The sequence below is a fragment of the Ranitomeya variabilis genome, chromosome 4 (assembly GCF_051348905.1).
Source record: "Ranitomeya variabilis isolate aRanVar5 chromosome 4, aRanVar5.hap1, whole genome shotgun sequence".
NCBI lineage: Eukaryota > Metazoa > Chordata > Amphibia > Anura > Dendrobatidae > Ranitomeya > Ranitomeya variabilis.
The window spans coordinates 389,438,352-389,458,542 of NC_135235.1; the positions used below are offsets into that span (position 1 = coordinate 389,438,352).

Below are 20,191 nucleotides of genomic sequence, written 5' to 3' on the forward strand. Positions count from 1 at the left end.
TCTTGCTCTCTCTATGCATATACATATATACAGTTGTGCTCAAAACTTTACATACTCAGGCAGAATTTTTGCTTTCTTGGCTTTTTTTTTTCCAGAGAATATGAATGATAACCCCAAAACTTTTTATCCACTCATGGTTAGTGGTTGGTTGAAGCCATTTGTTGGCAAACTACTGTGTTTTCTCTTTTTAAATCATAATGACAACCCAAAACATCCAAATGACCCTGATCAAAAGTTCACATACCCTGGTGATTTTGGCCTGATAACATGCACAGAAGTTGACAAATGGGTTTGAATGGCTACTAAAGGTAACATCCTCACCTGTGACCTGTTTGCTTGTAATCAGTGTGTGTGCATAAAAGCTGAGTGAGTTTCTGGGATCCAGACAGACTTGCATCTTTCATCCAGCCACTGACGTTTCTGGATTGTGAGTCATGGGGAAAGCAAAAGAATTGTCAACGGATCTACTGGGAAAGGTAGTTGAACTGTATAAAACAGGAAAGGGATACAAAAAGGTATCCAAGGAATTGATAATGCCAGTCAGCAGTGTTCAAACTGTGATTAACAAATGGAAAATCGGGGGCTCTGTAAAAATGAAACCACGGTCAGGTAGACCAACAAAAATGTCATCCAGAACTGCCAGGAAAATTGTTTGGGATGCAAAGAAAAACCCACAAATAACATCAGCTGAAATACTGGACTCTCTGAAAACTAGCGGTGTGGCTGTTTTAAGACGCACAATTAGGAAGTACTTGAAGAAAAATGGGCTGCATGGTCGAGTCGCCAGAAGAAAGCCATTACTGTGCAAATGCCACAAAGTATCTCGCTTACAATACGCAAAACATCACAGAGACAAGCCTCAAAACTTCTGGAACAAGGTAATTTGGAGTGATGAAACCAAAACTGAACTTTTTGGCCACAACCATAAATGTTACATTTGGAGAGAGGTCAACAAGGCCTATGATAAAAGGAACATCATTCCTACTGTAAAGCATGGAGGTGGATCGCTGATGTTTTGGGGTTGTGTGAGCTGCAAAGGCACAGGAAACTTGGTCAAAGTTGAAGGAAAGATGAATACAGCACGTTATCAGCAAATACTAGAGACAAATTTGAACTCATCAGCCCAGAAGGTGCGCATTTATGTACTTGGATGTTACAACATGACAACGATCCAAAACACAAGGCCAAGTTGACCTGTCATTGGCTACAGCAGGACAAAGTGAAGGTTCTGGAGTGGCCGTCTCAGTCTCCTGACCTCAATATAATTGAGCCACTCTGGGAAAATCTCAAGCGTGCAGTTCATGCAAGACAAACAGGAATTTTCAGGTACTGGAGGCTTTTTTCCAAGAAGAGTGGGCAGCATTACCATCTGAGAAAATAAAGAACCTCAGCCACAGCTATCACAAAAGACTTCAAGATGCCATTGATGTTAGAGGGGGCAATACACGGTATTAAGAAATGGGGTATGTGAACTTTTGATCAGGGATTGGATGTTTTGATCAAAGGTTTGGATGTTTTGGGTTGTCGTTATGATATAAAAAGAGAAAACACAGTAGTTTGACAATAAATGGCTTCTCACAACCACTATCCATTACCTTGGCTGGTTGTCAAAAATGAGGGAGACCCCACCCCGTTTTTTTTAAATTATTTACTTAATTAAAATACGGTTTAGAAACTCCTCTAAACTCCTCTATTCTTGATAACCAGCCTTTTTGAAGCTGACAGCTGAGGGTTGCAGCCCGCAGTTGCCAGATTTGTATTGCTGGTTATCAAAAATACAGGGCAACACCACATCATTTTTTAAAAATTATTTATTCATTTATTTATAGAGCAGCTGGCGGCTAATGAATACTCCCATCAGCCGCCACTTGCTCTCGCTGTTATCAGTTGAATACAACTCTCAACATTGTCTCCTGCTAGTGCTAATCACAGCGCAAGCAGGGGACCGTTATGTGAGCTGTGTTCACTTCGACACCCGACGTCGGGAAACAGCGTGAACAATTCTGCTAATTCCCATGCGCCAATACGTGTTGCACTGATGACATGGGGATGTCATCTGTGCATCATCAGTGTGCACATGTGCAGGACTTTTTGTGGCCCATGCTGCTATCAGAAACACTGACGTCTGAAAGAGCTCTTAGTGAACTCAGTCATTTTCAGAACTGTGACCGACTTTTGACGATTTTTAGGAAAAATGCCTAGGAACATGAATCCAACTGAGCTACGGTCGTGCCGAATTTGAGGTTGGTGAATGTTTTCTGAACAAGTTTGTTCATCTCTAGTAAGGAGCAATCAAAGGGCCGGTGGCCAGCAAAATGAGGCTGCATGCTTGAGTACTGTGGTTCCCAGGAATCTTGCCGAGGGTGGAGAGAAGGATATCAGGCCGGAAGTACCAGAAAACCATTTTAATGAATTGATGCCCCTGTCATATATAACAATGTTTTGCCTTTGTTATATATAATTAATTAAGGGCAGCATGGTGGCTCAGTGGATTCAAATCCCTCCAAGATCATCATCTGCAAGGAGTTTGCATGTTCTCCCCGTGTTTGCGGTTCCTCTGGGTACTCAGGTTTCCTCCCACAGTTCAAAATATACTGATTGGGGCTCACAAACTATATCTCCCATGGAGACAGAGATGATTATGATATCTATAAAGTGTGGCAGAATATGATGGTGATATATAAGTAAACTTAATAAATAAAATAAGTCTTGCCCATGTCATATTACCCCTGGCATTTATGAATGTACTCAAAGTTTACTGGATAAATGGGCCACAATCCCTGCAGAACAATTTGAGGGACTGAATTTCATAGAAAAAACAGTTTCTTCAGGTTATTGATGCTAAAGGTGATTCTGCAAATTATTGATTCATGGGGTGTACTTAATTTTTTGCACACATTGCTTCTGTATTTTGGTCTAGTTTCTGTTCAGTAATGACACAGTTTAATTTATGTTCTGTTGTTTATCTGATATTGTAGTTACCTAATTTTAAGACCTTCTAAGGACCACATTTTTTTAAATTATGTACTGATACACACAACCATGGACTTCAAAGAGGATGTACTTAGTTTTTCTTCATATCTGCACATTAGATGGATAAGCATTCCAATTTAATCAGCAGGGTCATACTTCATTACCACGTGTACATTGATCACCAACAAGTCTACTGTATAGCATTTGATCATATGTAAACAATGTATTCAGATGAAATGTTGCTCTGCAGACCCGGCTACATTTGGTACGTTCTGCTGAGAGTCTAATGCCTGGGCTGGTGATACATATAAGACCCTACTGAAAAAAACAGATCTACCAGTAACCTGCAGATGACTAACTTTAGTATTTCTTTCGCAGATGGATCCAATACGAGAAGTCTATTAGAGAGATGTACCACTCCACTGGATTCTGAAGATTATTCAGTGGAAAATCCAAATGTCAATCATGATTATCAGGTAGTAATTGTATCAAATTCTACAACTGTGTTGCTACTTGTATTTTCATTGCGTGTTTACTTGCTTTTTTTATGCATTCGATTGGGTGAAAAACGCAGAAACAATTTACATGATGTGGTTTTTAAAGAACACTCGCAACTCAAAAAACTAAAATGTTTGCGTGAAAGAGATTTTAGAAATCTCATTCATTTTGCTAGCACTGCATAAGTGCTTTTTATACACATAATATCGCAATGGAAAAAAAAAGCTGCAATAACACAGCATGTGAACATTCATGAAATGTAATACTGGTGTCGTTTTAGTAGTTACAAATCTTGTATTGTTTTGTTTTTTTCACTCCTAAATTTCTCAAATTCTTTTCTTAACTGTGTGTTACTTGTTCCATACTTGCCGAATAAGATTATACAAGTGTCTGATATCAAAGATGAAATTATAATTGAAGAAAAGGACATGTATGTGAGTGTAAACCAGCTGTGTAAGGAGATGGAAATTTCCACAGATATCAGCACAGGTAAGTGATGAACCTTAAATGCGCCAAAAGATAATTTATTCCCCTGGTACAATCCCCAAATATTATTTTATTTTATACCCCCCACTATCCGTACCATAAGCCCTACTACATTGGCCATACACACTCATACAAGTTTTGAATATCAGTACAATACAGGGTGGGCCATTTATATGGATACACCTAAATATAATGGGAATGGTTGGTGATATCAACTTCCTGTTTGTGGCACATTATTATATGGGAGGGGGGAAACTTTTCAAGATGAGTGGTAACCATGGTGGCCATTTTGAAGTCGGACATTTTGGATCCAACTTTTTTTCCAATGCGAAGAGGGTCATGTGACACAAACATATTGAGAATTTCACAAGAAAAACAATGGTGTGCTTGGTTTTAACGTAACTTTATTCTTTCATGAGTTATTTATGACTACTTATAAAATGTGTTCAAAGTGCTGCCCATTGTGTTGTATTGTCAATGCAACTCTATTCTCCCACTCTTGACACACTGATAGCAACACCACAGAAGAAATGCTAGTCTTAAAGGGTTAGATTCCTTGTAGGAATGCTCGGACCTGACACCCATAATGTGGTGGTGCGCCATCTTGCTGGAAAAACTCAGGGAACATGCCATCTTCAATGCATAAAGAGGGCAACACATCATCATGTAGCAATTTCAGATATCCAGTGGCATTGAGGTTATCATTATTGAAGAATGGCCCCACTATCTTTGTACCCCATATACCACACCATACCATCAATTATGGGTGTCAGGTCCGAGCATTCCTACATAAACAGTTTCCTGGAAAGTGGATTGGTCATTGTGGACCAGTTAAATGGCCACCAAGGTCTCCTGATCTGACCACCTTAGACTTTTATCTTTTGAGTCATCTAAAGGCAATTGTCTATGCGAATGTGTATGTGAAGATACGAGATGTGCAGCATCTGAAACCATGGATACTGGAAGCCTGTGCTAGCATTTCTTTTGTGGTGTTGCTATCAGTGTGTTAAGAGTGGGAGAAGAGGGTTGCATTGACAATACAACACAAGCACACCATTGTTTTTGTTTTTCTTGTGAAATTCTCAATAAGTTTGATGTGTCACATGACCCTCTTCCCATTGAAAAGAATAAAGTTGGATCCAAAATGGCTGACTTCAAAATGGCCGCCATGGTCACCACCAATCTTGAAAAGTTTACCCCATCCCATATGCTAATGTGCCACAAACAGGAAGTTGATATCACCAGCCATTCCCATTTTATTTAGGTCTATCCATATAAATGGCCCACCCTGTATATCTCAGTAGGTGCAACGTGTTATGGGCAACAGATACTCCACTCACGGCTGTTAGAGTCAGATGATGGTTGAATAGTACACCCATCATCTGCTGGGAAAGATGCAGACGCAGCTTGCATCAAAGCTAGAGAGCCGACACATCACTTAACTGTACGGTTACCATCATTCAGAGGTAAGAGTTCATTAAAATGATATTTTGCTATTGTTTAAAATTTACCCTGTAATAGAGAATGTTATTCTATATAGAAGGGTCATTTCATTTCAAGTGAACCAATGCTATTTTCCTTTGTTTTTAATTCTTTTGAGATTTTTTTTAACTGGTAATAGTGTGTTAGAGAATGCAACAGGTGAAGACATTTTTTTTATATACTTTAGGTTTTTTTAATTAATTTTCAAACTTTTGAAAAATTACAAATTTCTTTGTTACATGTCTTTATATTTCTTTATATTTCTCCAGTGGATATCTGTTGACAGATGGACTTTTGACACGGTTTCTAAAAGTGCAGAGCGCTTTGTAGAAAGTTTTTGTGACGAGCTTATGGACTGACCAATGAGTACACTCGCTCATCACTACAAACCAGGACTACAAAGAAGTTGAGAGTTTGTTAAAACATTGGTTACAGGAAGCAGAACCCATCAAAGGGACTTGGCAATACGACACTTTCATTCCATGTAGTGAAATAAAAATAAAAACAAGGATTTTTTTCATTAAGCAACAACAGTGAAATATCATCACCACCCGCCTGATAACAGCAGGAGCTCGGCGCTGCTAGTGGCCCAGCTCCTGCACTAACAACCAGGGACGGTGCCAGCACCGTCCCAAGTTGTTTAACCTCCTAAATGCTGCGACTGCAACAGTTAGGAGGCAGTCAGAGGAAGGGAGCTCCCTCTGCCTTCAGATTGGCACTCCCGCAATATCATCGCAGGGCACGATCGTTGCCGTGGTGACCCGGGGTCATCATGCCACGGAAAGCTTCTTAGTAGTGATGAGCGCGTATATTCGTTGCTCATGTTTTCCCGAGCACGCTCGTGTTTTCTCCGAGTATTTGTGAGTGCTCGGAGATTTAGTTTTTGTTGACGCATCTGCATGATTTACAGCTGCTAGACAGCCTGAATACATGTGGGGGTTGCCTGGTTGCTAGGGAATCCCTACATGTAATCAAGCTGTCTAATAGCCACAAATAATGCAGCTGCAGCGACGAAAACTAAATCTCCGAGCACTCAAAAATACGCGGAGACCACCCGAGCATGTTTGGGAAAACCCGAGCAACGAGTATACTAGCTCATCACTACTGCTTAGCCCATGCTCAGAACAAATAAAAGTACACATATTTGGTATTGCCACTTTCGGAATGACCCGACCTATAAAAATGTCACACTAGTTCACCGCTTCAGTGAATGTCATAAAAAATAAATAAATAAAAACGTGGCAAACTATGGTTTTTCATCATACCGCTGGAATAAAATGGAATAAAATGCAATCAGAAAAGCTAATGTAAATAAAGTGGTATCACTGAAAACTTCATCTTTTACCACAAAAAAACAAGCCACCATACAGTTCATCACCGGAAAAATTAAGTTATAGCTATGCAAAAAAAAAATTTTTCTATAAAAGTTTTTTGTGTAAAATCGCTGAAACATACCACATCTATGTTATTGCTGTAATTATACTGACCAGAAGAATAAAGCGGCCTTAGCAATTTTACCACATGCAAAACGGCATAAATAAAAAAACAAAAAACAATTATTGAATTGCTGTTTTTTTTTACATTCTACCTCCCAAAAGTCGGAATAGAAAGCAATCAATGTCATGTGCTCAAAAATGATACCAATAAAAATGTCAACTCGTCCCACAAAAAAAAGCTTTCACATGACTGTAAGCCGAAATATGGAAAAATTATAGCTCTCAAAATATGGTGATGCAAAATTTTTGCAAAAAAAAAGGTATTTTCATGTTTGACAACAACCAAACAGAAAAACACGATATAAATCTGGTATCCCTGTAATCGCACTGTCCCAAAAAACACAGTCATCTAATCACTTATACTGCACAAGGAACGGCGTAAAAAATGAAAACTATTTTTCACATGCTGTTGATGTGTTTATTCTTCCTCCCAAAGATCACAGTAAGGCTCGGCACACATTTATCCTGCGCTCTACAACGAACGCTTACATGGAGGTTTCCGTATAAATTTCTGAAATACGTAATTCAGACAGAACCCCCGACGGAAGATTCCCTATAGTGAGGCAGATGGAGGCACTGTGGATGCCGTGTGGCCTATGATCTGGTGGTGTGCATGCTTTTAGACGTGCATAAAAGCATAGTTGACCACAGTTCTGTGCACTTCTGAGAAGGATAACGCTGAGCAGAGGCCAGACCCATTATAGTCATTCAGAGATTTAGATGGAAACCCCAATATAAGTGGTCAGCGTAGGGCGCCGGATAAATGTGATACCAAATGTTATGTAAAATGTTGCGAATAAAAGCTTCAGCTTAATCCACAAAAAAGCAAGTCCCCACTCATTTCCATTAACAGATGATGGACCTATAGGAGGTTTCCACGTTACTGAAAGTGCAAAGGCACTGGAAAAGGTAAATGGCTCCTCGCCCCCAAATAAAAATCAGCAAATTCTGCACTCCAAAATCCAAATGCCTCCCTACTCTCTGAGCCCCACAGTGTGTCTAAACCACATTTAGCGTGAAAAACAACATAATCTTGTGTCATAATACCTTTAAGGCTGTGTGCACACGATCCGGATTGTTCACGTTTTTTCGCTATAAAAACGCGGTAAAAACGCATAAAAAACGCATACATATGCATCCCATCATTTATGATGCATTCCGCAATTTTTGTGCATATGTTGCGTTTTTTTGTGAAAAAAAGCATCGCGGTAAAAAACGCAGCATGTTCATTAATTTTGCGGATTTTTTGCGGATTTCCCACTATATTATTGCATTGGGAACCTTCAGAAAAATCCGCAAAAAAAAAAACGCAGAAAAAACGCAAGAAAAACGCAAAAAAAATGCGGAATGCGGATTTCTTGCAGAAAATGTCCAGTTTTGTTCAGGAAATTTCTGCGAGAAATCCTGACGTGTGCACATAGCCTTAATGGCTAACAAACATAAAATAAATGATGTTATAAAGCAAGCTTTCAGGACTTCTTAGGTCATTTCCTCAGGCATGGTATAAAAACATTTCTGTATATATGCACAAACAAACAAAAAAAAAAGTAGGGGTATGGTTTAATAAATGAACATTTAAATAAAGAAACAAATTGAGCTCAGAGACTGAATCCTTAATTGGATTAGATTAGTGGTCTGAAAGTTTTAGGCCATGTGCACACGTTCAGGATTTTTCGCGTTTTTTTCGCGTTTTTTTCGCTATAAAAATGCGAAAAAAACGCTTACATATGCCTCCTATTATTTACAGGGTATTCCGCATTTTTTGTGCAAATGTTGCATTTTTTTCCGCGAAAAAATCGCATCGCGGAAAAAAAAGCAACATGTTCATTAAAAATGCGGAATTGCGGGGATTCCGCACACCTAGGAATGCATTGATCTGCTTACTTCCCGCATGGGGCTATGCCCACCATGCGGGAAGTAAGCAGATTATGTGCGGTTGGTACCCAGGGTGGAGACTCTCCTCCACGGACTGGGCACCATATAATTGGTAAAAAAAAAAGAATTAAAATAAAAAATAGTCATATACTCACCCTCTGATGGCCCCCGAAGTGTTCCCGCTTCTCCGGTGCATGCTCTCTCTTCCGTTCCTATAGATGGTGTGGTTCAGGACCTGTGATGACGTCGCTGTCTTGTGATTGGTCGCGTGACCGCTCATGTGACTCACGCGACCAATCACAAGCCGCGACATCATCGAAGGTCCTGAACCACACCGGCATCTATAGGAACGGACGCCGCTGAGGAGATTGGCTGTCTGCAGAGGGTGAGTATAACCATTTTTTTATTTTTTTAATTATTTTTAAACATTCTATCTTTTACTATAGATGCTGCATAAGCAGCATCTATAGTAAAAAGTTGGTCACACTTGTCAAACAGTATGTTTGACAAGTGTGACCAACTTGTCAGTCAGTTTTCCAAGCGATGCTACAGATCGCTTGGAAAACTTTAGCATTCTGCAAGCTAATTACGCTTTGCAGAATGCTAAAAGAACCGTAAAAAAAAAAAAACAGGAAAAAAACGCAAAAAAAATGCGGATTTCTTGCAGAAAATTTCCGGTTTTCTTCAGGAAATTTCTGCAAGAAATCCGGACGTGTGCACATACCCTTAGGGTATGTTTCCCTGGTCAGGAATGGCTCAGTATTTGCTCAGGATTTGATGCAGGTAAAATCTGTATCTGAGGTCACTGGCAGGTCATCTGCATTTTTGATGCGTTTTTGCATGCCTTTTTGATGCGTTTTTTTTTTTTGTCACTTGAAATAAAGCTAATTAAAGCGTGGCTGTTGGGAAGGAAAAAAAAGTGATTTCCTGTTTGCAGATACAGCTCTGGCAAAAATTAAGAGACCTCTTTATAGGTATATTTTTTAGTAAAATGTAAATTGTTCATTATTTAAACTACTGACAATATGTCTTCAAAGTTCCAAGCAATAAATTTTGTATTTATTTTCTGAAAATGAGAAATGGTCAAAATAACAAAAAAATGCATTGCTTACAGACCTCAAATAATGCAAACAAAAGGACAAGGAAGACAGAGCGGCACGCAGCTGTGGAACGGGGACAGGTGAATATAGCAAGTGCTGGGGGCCTGAGCCAGCGGCAACTCCGGCACCTGACCCCAATAGCTCACCGGTGTCCCCGCCTGCTTAGGCCCCCAGCACTCGGCGCCCAGCGACGAAAGGTGAGTATGTCATTTTTTTTTTTAAATCACAGCAGCATACGGGGCATATTATGTTATGGAGCATCTTATGGGGCCATCAACCTTTATGGAGCAGTATACGGGGCATATTATGCTATGGAGTATCTTATGGGGGCCATCAACCTTTATGGAGCAGCATGCGGGGCATATTATGCTATGGAGCATCTTATGGGGCCATCAACCTTTATGGAGCAGCATACCGGGCATATGGATGGGAGCAGCGCATTACAGAATGGGGGCGCAGGATGAGAGCAGCACATAACAGGATGGGGGTGAAGAATAGGAGCAGCACATGACAGAATGGGGGCACAGAATGGGAGCATCACATGACAGAATGGGGGAGCAGGATAGGAGCAGCACATGACAGAATGGGGACACAGGATGGGAGCATCACATTACAGAATGGGGGCGCAGGATGGGGCAGCACATGACAGGATGGGGCGCAGGATGGGAGCAGCACATGACATGATGGGGGTGAAGGATGGGAGCAGCACATGACAGAATGGGGGCGCAGGATGGGAGCAGCACATGACAGAATGGGGGCGCAGGATGGGAGCAGGACATGACAGAATGGGGGCACAGGATGGGAGCAGCACATGACAGAATGGGGCGCAGGATGGGAGCAGCACATGACAGAATGGGGCGCAGGATGGGAACAGCACATTACAGAATGGGGGTGCAAGATAAGTGCAGCACATTACAGAATGGGGGCGCAGGATGGGTGCAGCACATTACAGGATGGGGTCGCAGGATGGGAGCAGCACCCTACAGAATGGGGGCGCAGGATGGGTGCAGCACATGACAGGATGGGGGCACAGGATGGGATCAGCACATCTATAATATAACGCTGGGAGCGTCACTCTGTCCGAAATCTTTATAGACTGCACAAGCACCTGCGCAGTCTGGGCCCAACAGAGTGACGCACCCGGGGATGAGAATTGTGGCCCAGGAGATCGCGGTATGCGTAAGCACTGAACGCATACCACGATCTCCGTAGGAGAAGCAGGGACGTGCCAGAAGGGTGAGTATATGATATTCACCTGTCCCTGTTCCACCGCTGCGCGCCGTTCTGTCTTCCGCATCCTCTGGCTGTGACGTTCAGGTCAGAGGGCGTGATGACATGGTTAGTGACGACCCCATTCCCTATGAGTAGCACATGACTAGATGGAAACGCACAAAATAGGTTGAGGGCACAGGATGGGGGCTGCACATGACAGGAAGGGGGCGCAGGATGGGAGCAGCATATGACAGGATGGGAGTGCAGGATGAGAGCAGCACATGACAGGATGCGGCACAGGATGAGAGCGGCACATGACAGCATGGGGGCGCAGGATGGGAGCAGCACATGACATGATGGGGTCGCAGGATGGAAGCAGCACATGACAGAATGGGGGCGCAGGATGGGAGCAGCACATGACAGGATGGGGAAGCAGAATGAGAGTAGCACATGACAGCATGGGGGGTGCAGGATGGGAGCACCACATGACAGGATTGAGGCGCAGGATGGGAGCACATGACAGGATGAGGGCACAGGATGGGGGCTGCACATGACAAGGTTAGGGCGCAGGATGGAAGCAGCACATACCGGGATGGAGACCATATACCAATATAAATGCTCGCCACCCGGGCGTAGAACAGGTTCAATAGCTAGTTTACCTAGAAAGAGAAAAATCAGACAAACTAAAAATTTTACAGTGGCCTCCTAATTTTTGCCAGAGTTGTATATTGGGATATGTTCCCACAGTCAGTAAGCACTGCGGGTTGGACGCTGCATTACAGCACAGTGGATGGGATTTCAAGAAATCCCATGCCCACTATGTGTGCACCAATGCCCGCGGCTCACCCACAGAGACGGACATGCGGGTGCGTCTTTCCAGAAGGCAGCATGTCAATTTATGTAGTGGAGATGCTCCGTCTCCGCTGTGTAAATTACCCATACACTTTCATTAGATGCGGTAAAACCGCATTATCTTCCTAGTCACATGCGTTTTAAGTGCAGTAACGCAGCTTACGACGCATGTGTACTAATTTACATAACGGTGAATCTTGTGACACAGCCGAACGTACATGACACACAAAGTGGAAGAAAGCACGGAGAGAGGTCCCTTGCTTTTTAATATTTAAACAATAATTAAAAAAAAAATAGCGTGGGGTCCCCCCTGTATATGTTAACCAGCCAGAGTAAAGCAGACTACTGGGGCTGGTATTTCAGTCTGGTAAGGATCCCATATCCATGAACCTTACCAGCCTGATAATACCAGGCTGCAGCAGTCTGCTTACCTTGGATGATATATTGGGATCCCCTCCAAAAAAAAACCGGTGTGTGGTCCCCCTATTTTTTATTAACCAGCCAAAGAAAAAACACATGCTTCACGGTGGGAACCAGGCATGTAGAGTCCATCCGTTCACCTTTTCTGCGTGGCACAAAGACATGGTGGTTGGAACCAAAGATCTCAAATTTGGACTCATCAGACCACAGCACGGATTTCCACTGGTCTAATGTCCATTCCTTGTGTTCAAAACAAAAACCAAAACAAGTCTCTTCTGCTTGTTGCCTGTCCTTAGCAGTGGTTTCCTAGCAGCTATTTTACCATGAAGGCCTGCTGCACAAAGTCTCCTCTTAACAGTTGTAGAGATGTGTCTGCTGCTAGAACTGTGTGTGGCATTGACCTGGTCTCTAATCTGAGCTGCTGTTAATCTGCGATTTCTGAGGCTAGTGACTCGGATAAACTTATCCTCAGAAGCAGAGGTGACTCTTGGTCTTCCTTTCCTGGGGCGGTCCTCATGTGAGCCAGTTTCTTTGTAGCGCTTGATGGTTTTTGCCACTGCACTTCGGGACAGTTTCAAAGTTTTCCCAATTTTTCAGACTGACTGACCTTTATTTCTTAAAGTAATGATGGCCACTCATTTTTCTTTGCTTAGCTGCTTTTTTCTTGCCATAATACAAATTCTAACAGTCTATTCAGTAGGACTATCAGCTGTGTATCCACTAGACTTCTGCACAACACAACTGATGGCCCCAACCCCATTTATAAGGCAAGAAATCCCACTTATTAAACATGACAGGGCACACCTGTGAAGTGAAAACCATTCCCGGTGACTACCTCTTGAAGCTCATCAAGAGAATGCCAAGAATGTGCAAAGCAGTCATCAAAGCAAAAGGTGGCTACTTTGAAGAACCTAGAATATAAGACATATTTTCAGTTGTTTCACACTTTTTTGTTAAGTATATAATTCCACATGTGTAATGTGTAATTCATACTTTTGATGCCTTCAGTGTGAATGTACAATTTTCATAGTCATGAAAATACAGAAAAATCTTTAAATGAGAAGGTGTGTCCAAACTTTTGGTCTGTACTATACCTCCCCATAGGGGGCTTGTTGCATGTATGCTGAATGTATAAAAAATATTTTTTTAACCCCTTCGTGCCATGCGCCGTACTAGTACGGCGCTGCCGGCACTGCATTAGTGCCAGCCGCAGTACTAGTACGGCGCCCCGATCACCGCGGTCTCGCGCTGAGTGCCGCGGTGATCGGGTGCGGGTGTCAGCTGTATATGACAGCTGACACCCCGCAGCAATGCCCACGATCGGCGCTGTCGCCGATCGCGGGCATTTAACCCCTCTGATGCCGCTGTCAATAGTGACAGCGGCATAGAGGGGGATCGCGCAGGGACGGGGGCTCCCTGAGCTCTCCCACCGAAGCAGCGCGATGAGATCGCGCTGCTCCGGTGACCTGGAAGGAGTCCCCGGATCCAAGATGGCCGCGGGACTCCTTCCGGGTCATAAGATGACCCTGCTTGCCGGCGTCTGCTGAGAATTCCTCATAGCAGGCGCCGGCAAGCCTCTGCAATGTGCCTCTCAGATCGGTGATCTGATAGAGTGCTGTGCACACTATCAGATCACCGATCTGTGATGTCCCCCCCTGGGACAAAGTCAAAAAGTAAAAAAAAAAATTTTTCCACATGTGTAAAAAAAAAAAAAAAAATTCCTAAATAAAGAAAAAAAAAATAAATATATTCCCATAAATACATTTCTTTATCTAAATAAAAAAAACACTACACAATAAAAGTACACATATTTAGTATCGCCGCGTCCGTAATGACCCAACCTATAAAACTATATCACTAGTTAACCCCTTCAGTGAACATCGTAAAAAAAATAAAAAAAAAAACGAGGCAAAAAACAACGCTTTATTCTCATACCGCCAAACAAAAAGTGGAATAACACGCGATCAAAAAGACGGATATAAATAACCATGGTACCGCTGAAAACATCATCTTGTCCCGCAAAAAAAAAGCCACCATACAGCATCATCAGCAGAAAAATAAAAAAGTTATAGCTCTCAGAATAAAGCGATGCAAAAACAATTATTTTTTTGTATAAAATAGTTTTTATTGTGTAAAAGCGCCAAAACATAAAAAAATTACATAAATGAGATATCGCTGTAATCGTACTGACCCGAAGAATAAAACTGCTTTATCCTTTTTACCAAACACGGAACGGTATTAACGCCCCCCCTAAAAGAATTTCAGGAATTGCTGGTTTTTGTTCATTCCGCCTCCCAAAAATCGGAATAAAAAGCGATCAAAAAATGTCATGTACCCGAAAATGGTACCAGTAAAAACGTCAACTCGTCCTGCAAAAAACAAGATATCACATGACTCTGTGGACCAAAATATGGAAAAATTATAGCTCTCAAAATGTGGTGATGCAAAAACTATTTTTTGCAATAAAAAGCGTCTTTTAGTGTGTAATGGCTGCCAACCATAAAAATCCGCCCAAAAAACGCTATAAAAGTAAATCAAATCCCCCTTCATCACCCCCTTAGTTAGGAAAAATAATACAATTTTAAAAAACATATTTATTTCCATTTTCCCGTTAGGCTACTTTCACACTAGCGTCGGTACGGGGCCGTCGCGCTGCGTCGGCCCGACGTACCGACGCATGCTGTGCAAGCGCCGCACATCGGGGGCAGCGGATGCTGTTTTTCCACGCACCCGCTGCCCCATTGTGAGGTGCGGGGAGGTGGGGGCGGAGTTCCAGCCGCGCATGCGCGGTCGGAAATGGTGGACCATCGGCACAAAAAAAGTTACATGTAACGTTTTTTGCTGCCGGCGGTCCGCCACAACACGACGCAACCGTCGCATGACGCTTGCGACGTGTGTCAATACGTCGCTAATGTTAGTCTATGGGGAAAAAACGCATCCTGCAGATGACTTTGCAGGATGCGTTTTTTCGCCAAAACGACGCATTGCGACGGAGGACAAAAAACGCCAGTGTGAAAGTAGCCTTAATCATCATAACTACTTGCTCAGCATTTTCAACCTGAATTCATTGAACAAGCCAAAAGATAAAAACGCTAGTGTGAAAGCAGCGCTAGGGTTAGGACTAGGGTTAGGGCTAGGGTTAGGGTTGGGGTTAGGGTTTCAGTTAGAATTGGGGAGTTTTCACTGTTTAGGCACATCAGGGGCTCTCCAAACGCGACATGGCATCCGATCTCAACGCGTTTGCGTTAAAAACGCATGCGTTTTTATAGAAAAAAACCAGAAGACACACTGAAAAGTCACCCACCATCAAGGTGATAAAGGGATCCAAACCCTAACCCTACCCCTAAACTCATCCCTAACCGTTTAATGAACATTTTCTGACATAGTGCCACGTATTTCAGTGCCACGTATTTCAGTGCCACGTATTTCCGTGCCACGTATTTCAGTGCCACGTATTTTAGTGCCACGTATTTTAGTGCCACGTATTTCAGTGCCACGTCTTTCAGTGCCACGTCTTTCAGTGCCACGATATTTCAGTGCCACATATTTTAGTGCCACGTATTTTAGTGCCACGTATTTTAGTGCCACGTATTTCAGTGCCACGTATTTTAGTGCCACGTATTTCAGTGCCACGTATTTTAGTGCCACGTATTTCAGTGCCACGATATTTCAGTGCCACGATATTTCAGTGCCACGTATTTAAGTGCCACGATATTTCAGTGAAATACGTGGCACTGAAATATTGTGGCATTTACGTTAAATACGTGGCACTTAAATACGTGGCACTTAAATACGTGGCACTTATATACGTGGCCACTGAAATATCGTGGCACTTATATACGTATATACGTATATAAACGTATTTCAGTGCCACGTATTTCAGTGCCACGTATTTCAGGTTAGGGTTAGGGGTAGGGTTAGGGTTTTTTGGTTTTTTCTTGTTTTCTTGTGTTTTTCTATAAAAACGCATGCGTTTTACCGCGTTTACATGCGTTTTTTCACACATGCGTTTTTTTAAAAAACGCATGCAGATAAAAACGCAAGTGTGAAACCAGCCTTACCCTTGGGAAAATAAAAACATGGGGGCTAAAGTATAATTTTCGTGGAAAAAAATATATTTTTTATTTTCGCGGCTCTGCGTTATAAACTGTAGTGAAGCACTTGGGGGTTCAAAGTTCTCACAACACATCTAGATAAGTTCCGTGGGGGGTCTAGTTTCCAATATGGGGTCACTTGTGGGGGGTTTCTACTGTTTAGGTACATCAGGGGCTCTGCAAATGCAACATGACACCTGCAGACCAATCCATCTAAGTCTGCATTTCAAACGGCGCTCCTTCCCTTCCGAGCTCTGCCGTGCGCCCAAACAGTGGTTCCCCCCAATGTATGGGGTATCAGCGTACTCAGGACAAATTGGACAATAACTTTTGTGGTCCAATTTCTCCTGTTACCCTTGGGGGAAAAAAAATTGCGGGCTAAAACATCATTTTGTGGAAAGAAAAAATGATTTTTTAATTTTCACAGCGCTACATTCTAAACTTTAGTGAAACAACTGGGGGTTAAAAGTGCTCACCACACATCTAAATAAGTTCCTTAGGGGGTCTTATTTCCAAAATGGTGTCACTTGTGGGGGTTTCCACTGTTTAGGCACGTCAGGGGCTCTCCAAACACGACATGGGTTCCGATCTCAATTCCAGCCAATTTTGCATTGAAAAGTCAAATGGCGCTCCTTCCCTTCCGAGCTCTGCCATGCACCCAAACAGTGGTTTATCCCCATATATGAAGTATCAGCGTACTCAGGACAAATTGCACAACAACCTTTGGGGTCCAATTTATCCTGCTACCCTTGGGAAAATAAAAAATTTGGGGCAAAAAGATCATTTTTTGTGAAAATTAATATTAATTTTTTTTACGGCTCTACATTATAAACTTCTGTGAAGCACTTGGAGGTTCAAAGTGCTCACCACACATCTAGATTAGTTCCTTAGAGGGTCTACTTTCCAAAATGGTGTCACTTGTGGGGGTTTCCATTGTTTAGGCACGTCAGGGGCTCTCCAAACACGACATGGGTTCCGATCTCAATTCCAGCCAATTTTGCATTGAAAAGTCAAATGGCGCTCCTTCCCTTCCGAGCTCTGCCATGCGCCCAAACAGTGGTTTATCCCCATATATGAAGTATCAGCGTACTCAGGACAAATTGCACAACAACTTTTGGGGTCCAATTTATCCTGCTACCCTTGGGAAAATAAAAAATTTGGGGCAAAAAGATCATTTTTTGTGAAAATTAATATTAATTTTTTTTTCGGCTCTACATTATAAACTTCTGTGAAGCACTTGGAGGTTCAAAGTGCTCACCACACATCTAGATTAGTTCCTTAGAGGGTCTACTTTCCAAAATGGTGTCACTTCTGGGGGTTTCCACTGTTTAGGCACGTCAGGGGCTCTCCAAACACGACATGGGTTCCGATCTCAATTCCACCAATTTTGCATTGAAAAGTCAAATGGCGCTCCTTCCCTTCCGAGCTCTGCCATGTGCCCAATCAATGGTTTACCCCAACATGTGGGGTATCGGCGTACTCAGGACAAATTGTACAACGACTTTTTTAGTCCAATTTCTCCTGTTACCCTTGGTAAAATAAAACAAATTGGATCTGAAGTAAAAATTTTGTGAAAAAAAAGTTAAATGTTCAATTTTTTTTAAACATTCCAAAAATTCCTGTGAAGCACCTGAAGGGTTAATAAACTTTTTGAATGTGGTTTAGAGTACCTTGAGGGGTGCAGTTTTTAGAATGGTGTCACTTTTGGACATTTTCTGTCATATAGACCCCTCAAAGTCACTTCAAGTGTGAGGTGGTCCGTAAAAAAAATGGTTTTGCAAATTTTGTTGCAAAAATGATAAATCGCTGGTCAACTTTTAACCCTTATAACTCCCTAACAAAAAAAAATTATGTTTCCAAAATTGTGCTGATGTAAAGCAGACATGTGGGAAATGTTGTTTATTAACTATATTATGTGATATGACTCTCTAATTTAAGGGCATAAAAACGAAAAATTTGAAAATTGCTAAATTTTCATAATTTTCGACAAATTTCTGTTTTTTTCACAAATAAATGCAAGTCATATCGAAGAAGTTTTACCACTATCATAAAGTACAATATGTCACGAGAAAACAATCTCAGAATCACCAGGTGTTGTGAATTTGGATTCTGGCTCCCCCGGTGGCTACTGGTGGAATTGAACTTGTGACATCATCTTCCCTGTTCACCTGTTCTGATTAGATCTGGGTGTCGCTATATAACCTGGCTTCTCTGTTAGATGCTTGCCGGTCAACAATGTTATCAGAAGCCTCTCTGTGCTTGTTCCTGCTCCCAGACATCTACTAGATAAGTTGGACATTCGTCCATGTTTTGTTTTTGTATTTTGGTTCCAGTTCACAGCTGCAGTTTCGTTACTGTGTCTGGAAAGCTCTTGTTGATCAGGAATTGCCACTCTGGTATTATGAGTTAATGCCAGAGTCCTAAAGTAATTTCTGGATGTGTTTTGTTAGGGTTTTCTACTGACCATGAAAGTATGCTTTCTGTCTTCTGCTATCTAGAAAGCGGACCTCAAATTTGCTAAAACTATTTTCCTGCTGCGTTTGTTGTTTCATCTCATATCACCGCCAATATATGTGGGGGGCTTCTGTCTCCTTTTTTTTGGGCATTTCTCTAGAGGTGAGTCAGGTCTTATATTTCCCTCTGCTAGCATTATTTAGTTCTCCGGCCGGCGCTGGGCATATAGGGATAAAAAGTAGGACATGCTACCTGGCTACTTCTAGATGATGCGGTAGGTTTAGTTCATGGTCAGTACAGTTACATCTTCCAAGAGCTTGTTCCTATATAGGCTTATGCTAGTTCTCTGGCCATGGAGATCATGACAGTTTGACCGGCCCACTAAAGGGTTAAAATCCTTGGCTGAGAAAGGAGAGAAATAAGAAGTCTGCTGAGAGTTTTTTTTTTTTTTCCTCTGTGCTCTTGATTGGATCACTTGCCAGTCTGTCTATGCTGCAGTCTTTCTTTTTTTTCTCTCTCCTTATAATCTTTGAATGGCTTTGTGTTCACCTGTTAATAATGGATCTTCAGAGTGTAACTGCAGGTTTGAATAATCTCACCACGAAAGTACAAAATTTGCAAGATTTTATTATTCATGCTCCGGTATCTGAGCCGAGAATTCCTTTGCCGGAATTCTTCTCAGGGAATAGATCTAGCTTTCAGAATTTTAGAAATAATTGTAAGCTATTTTTGTCCCTGAAATCTCGTTCTGCTGGAGACCCTGCACAGCAGGTTGGGATTGTGATTTCCTTGCTCCGCGGCGACCCTCAAGACTGGGCTTTTGCATTGGCACCAGGGGATCCTGCGTTGCGCAATGTGGATGCGTTTTTTTTGGCCTTGGGCTTGCTGTATGAGGAACCTCATTTGGAACTTCAGGCAGAAAAAACTTTGATGTCCCTATCGCAGGGGCAAGATGAAGCTGAAATTTACTGCCAAAGATTCCGTAAATGGTCTGTGCTTACTCAGTGGAATGAGTGTGCCTTGGCGGCTACTTTCAGAGAGGGTCTCTCTGATGCCATTAAGGATGTTATGGTGGGGTTCCCTGTGCCTGCGGGTCTGAATGAGTCCATGACAATGGCCATTCAGATCGATAGGCGTCTGCGGGAGCGCAAACCAGTGCACCATCTGGCGGTGTCCACTGAGAAGACGCCAGAAAGCATGCAGTGTGATAGAATTCTGTCCAGAAGCGAGCGGCAGAATTTTAGACGGA

At 42.3% G+C, this 20,191-nt stretch overlaps 1 protein-coding gene across 3 annotated transcripts in view; it reads left to right on the forward strand.

The window, feature by feature from the left end:
- Positions 1-20,191, forward strand: part of LOC143767153 (uncharacterized) — a 132,810-nt gene that overhangs the window by 103,111 nt on the left and 9,508 nt on the right. For all 3 annotated transcript variants that reach the window (XM_077255201.1, XM_077255200.1, XM_077255202.1), the window contains 2 exons: positions 3,352-3,449; positions 3,849-3,960. In XM_077255201.1, coding sequence (XP_077111316.1) covers positions 3,352-3,449; positions 3,849-3,960 — 210 coding nt within the window. The remainder of the gene's footprint in view (positions 1-3,351; positions 3,450-3,848; positions 3,961-20,191) is intronic.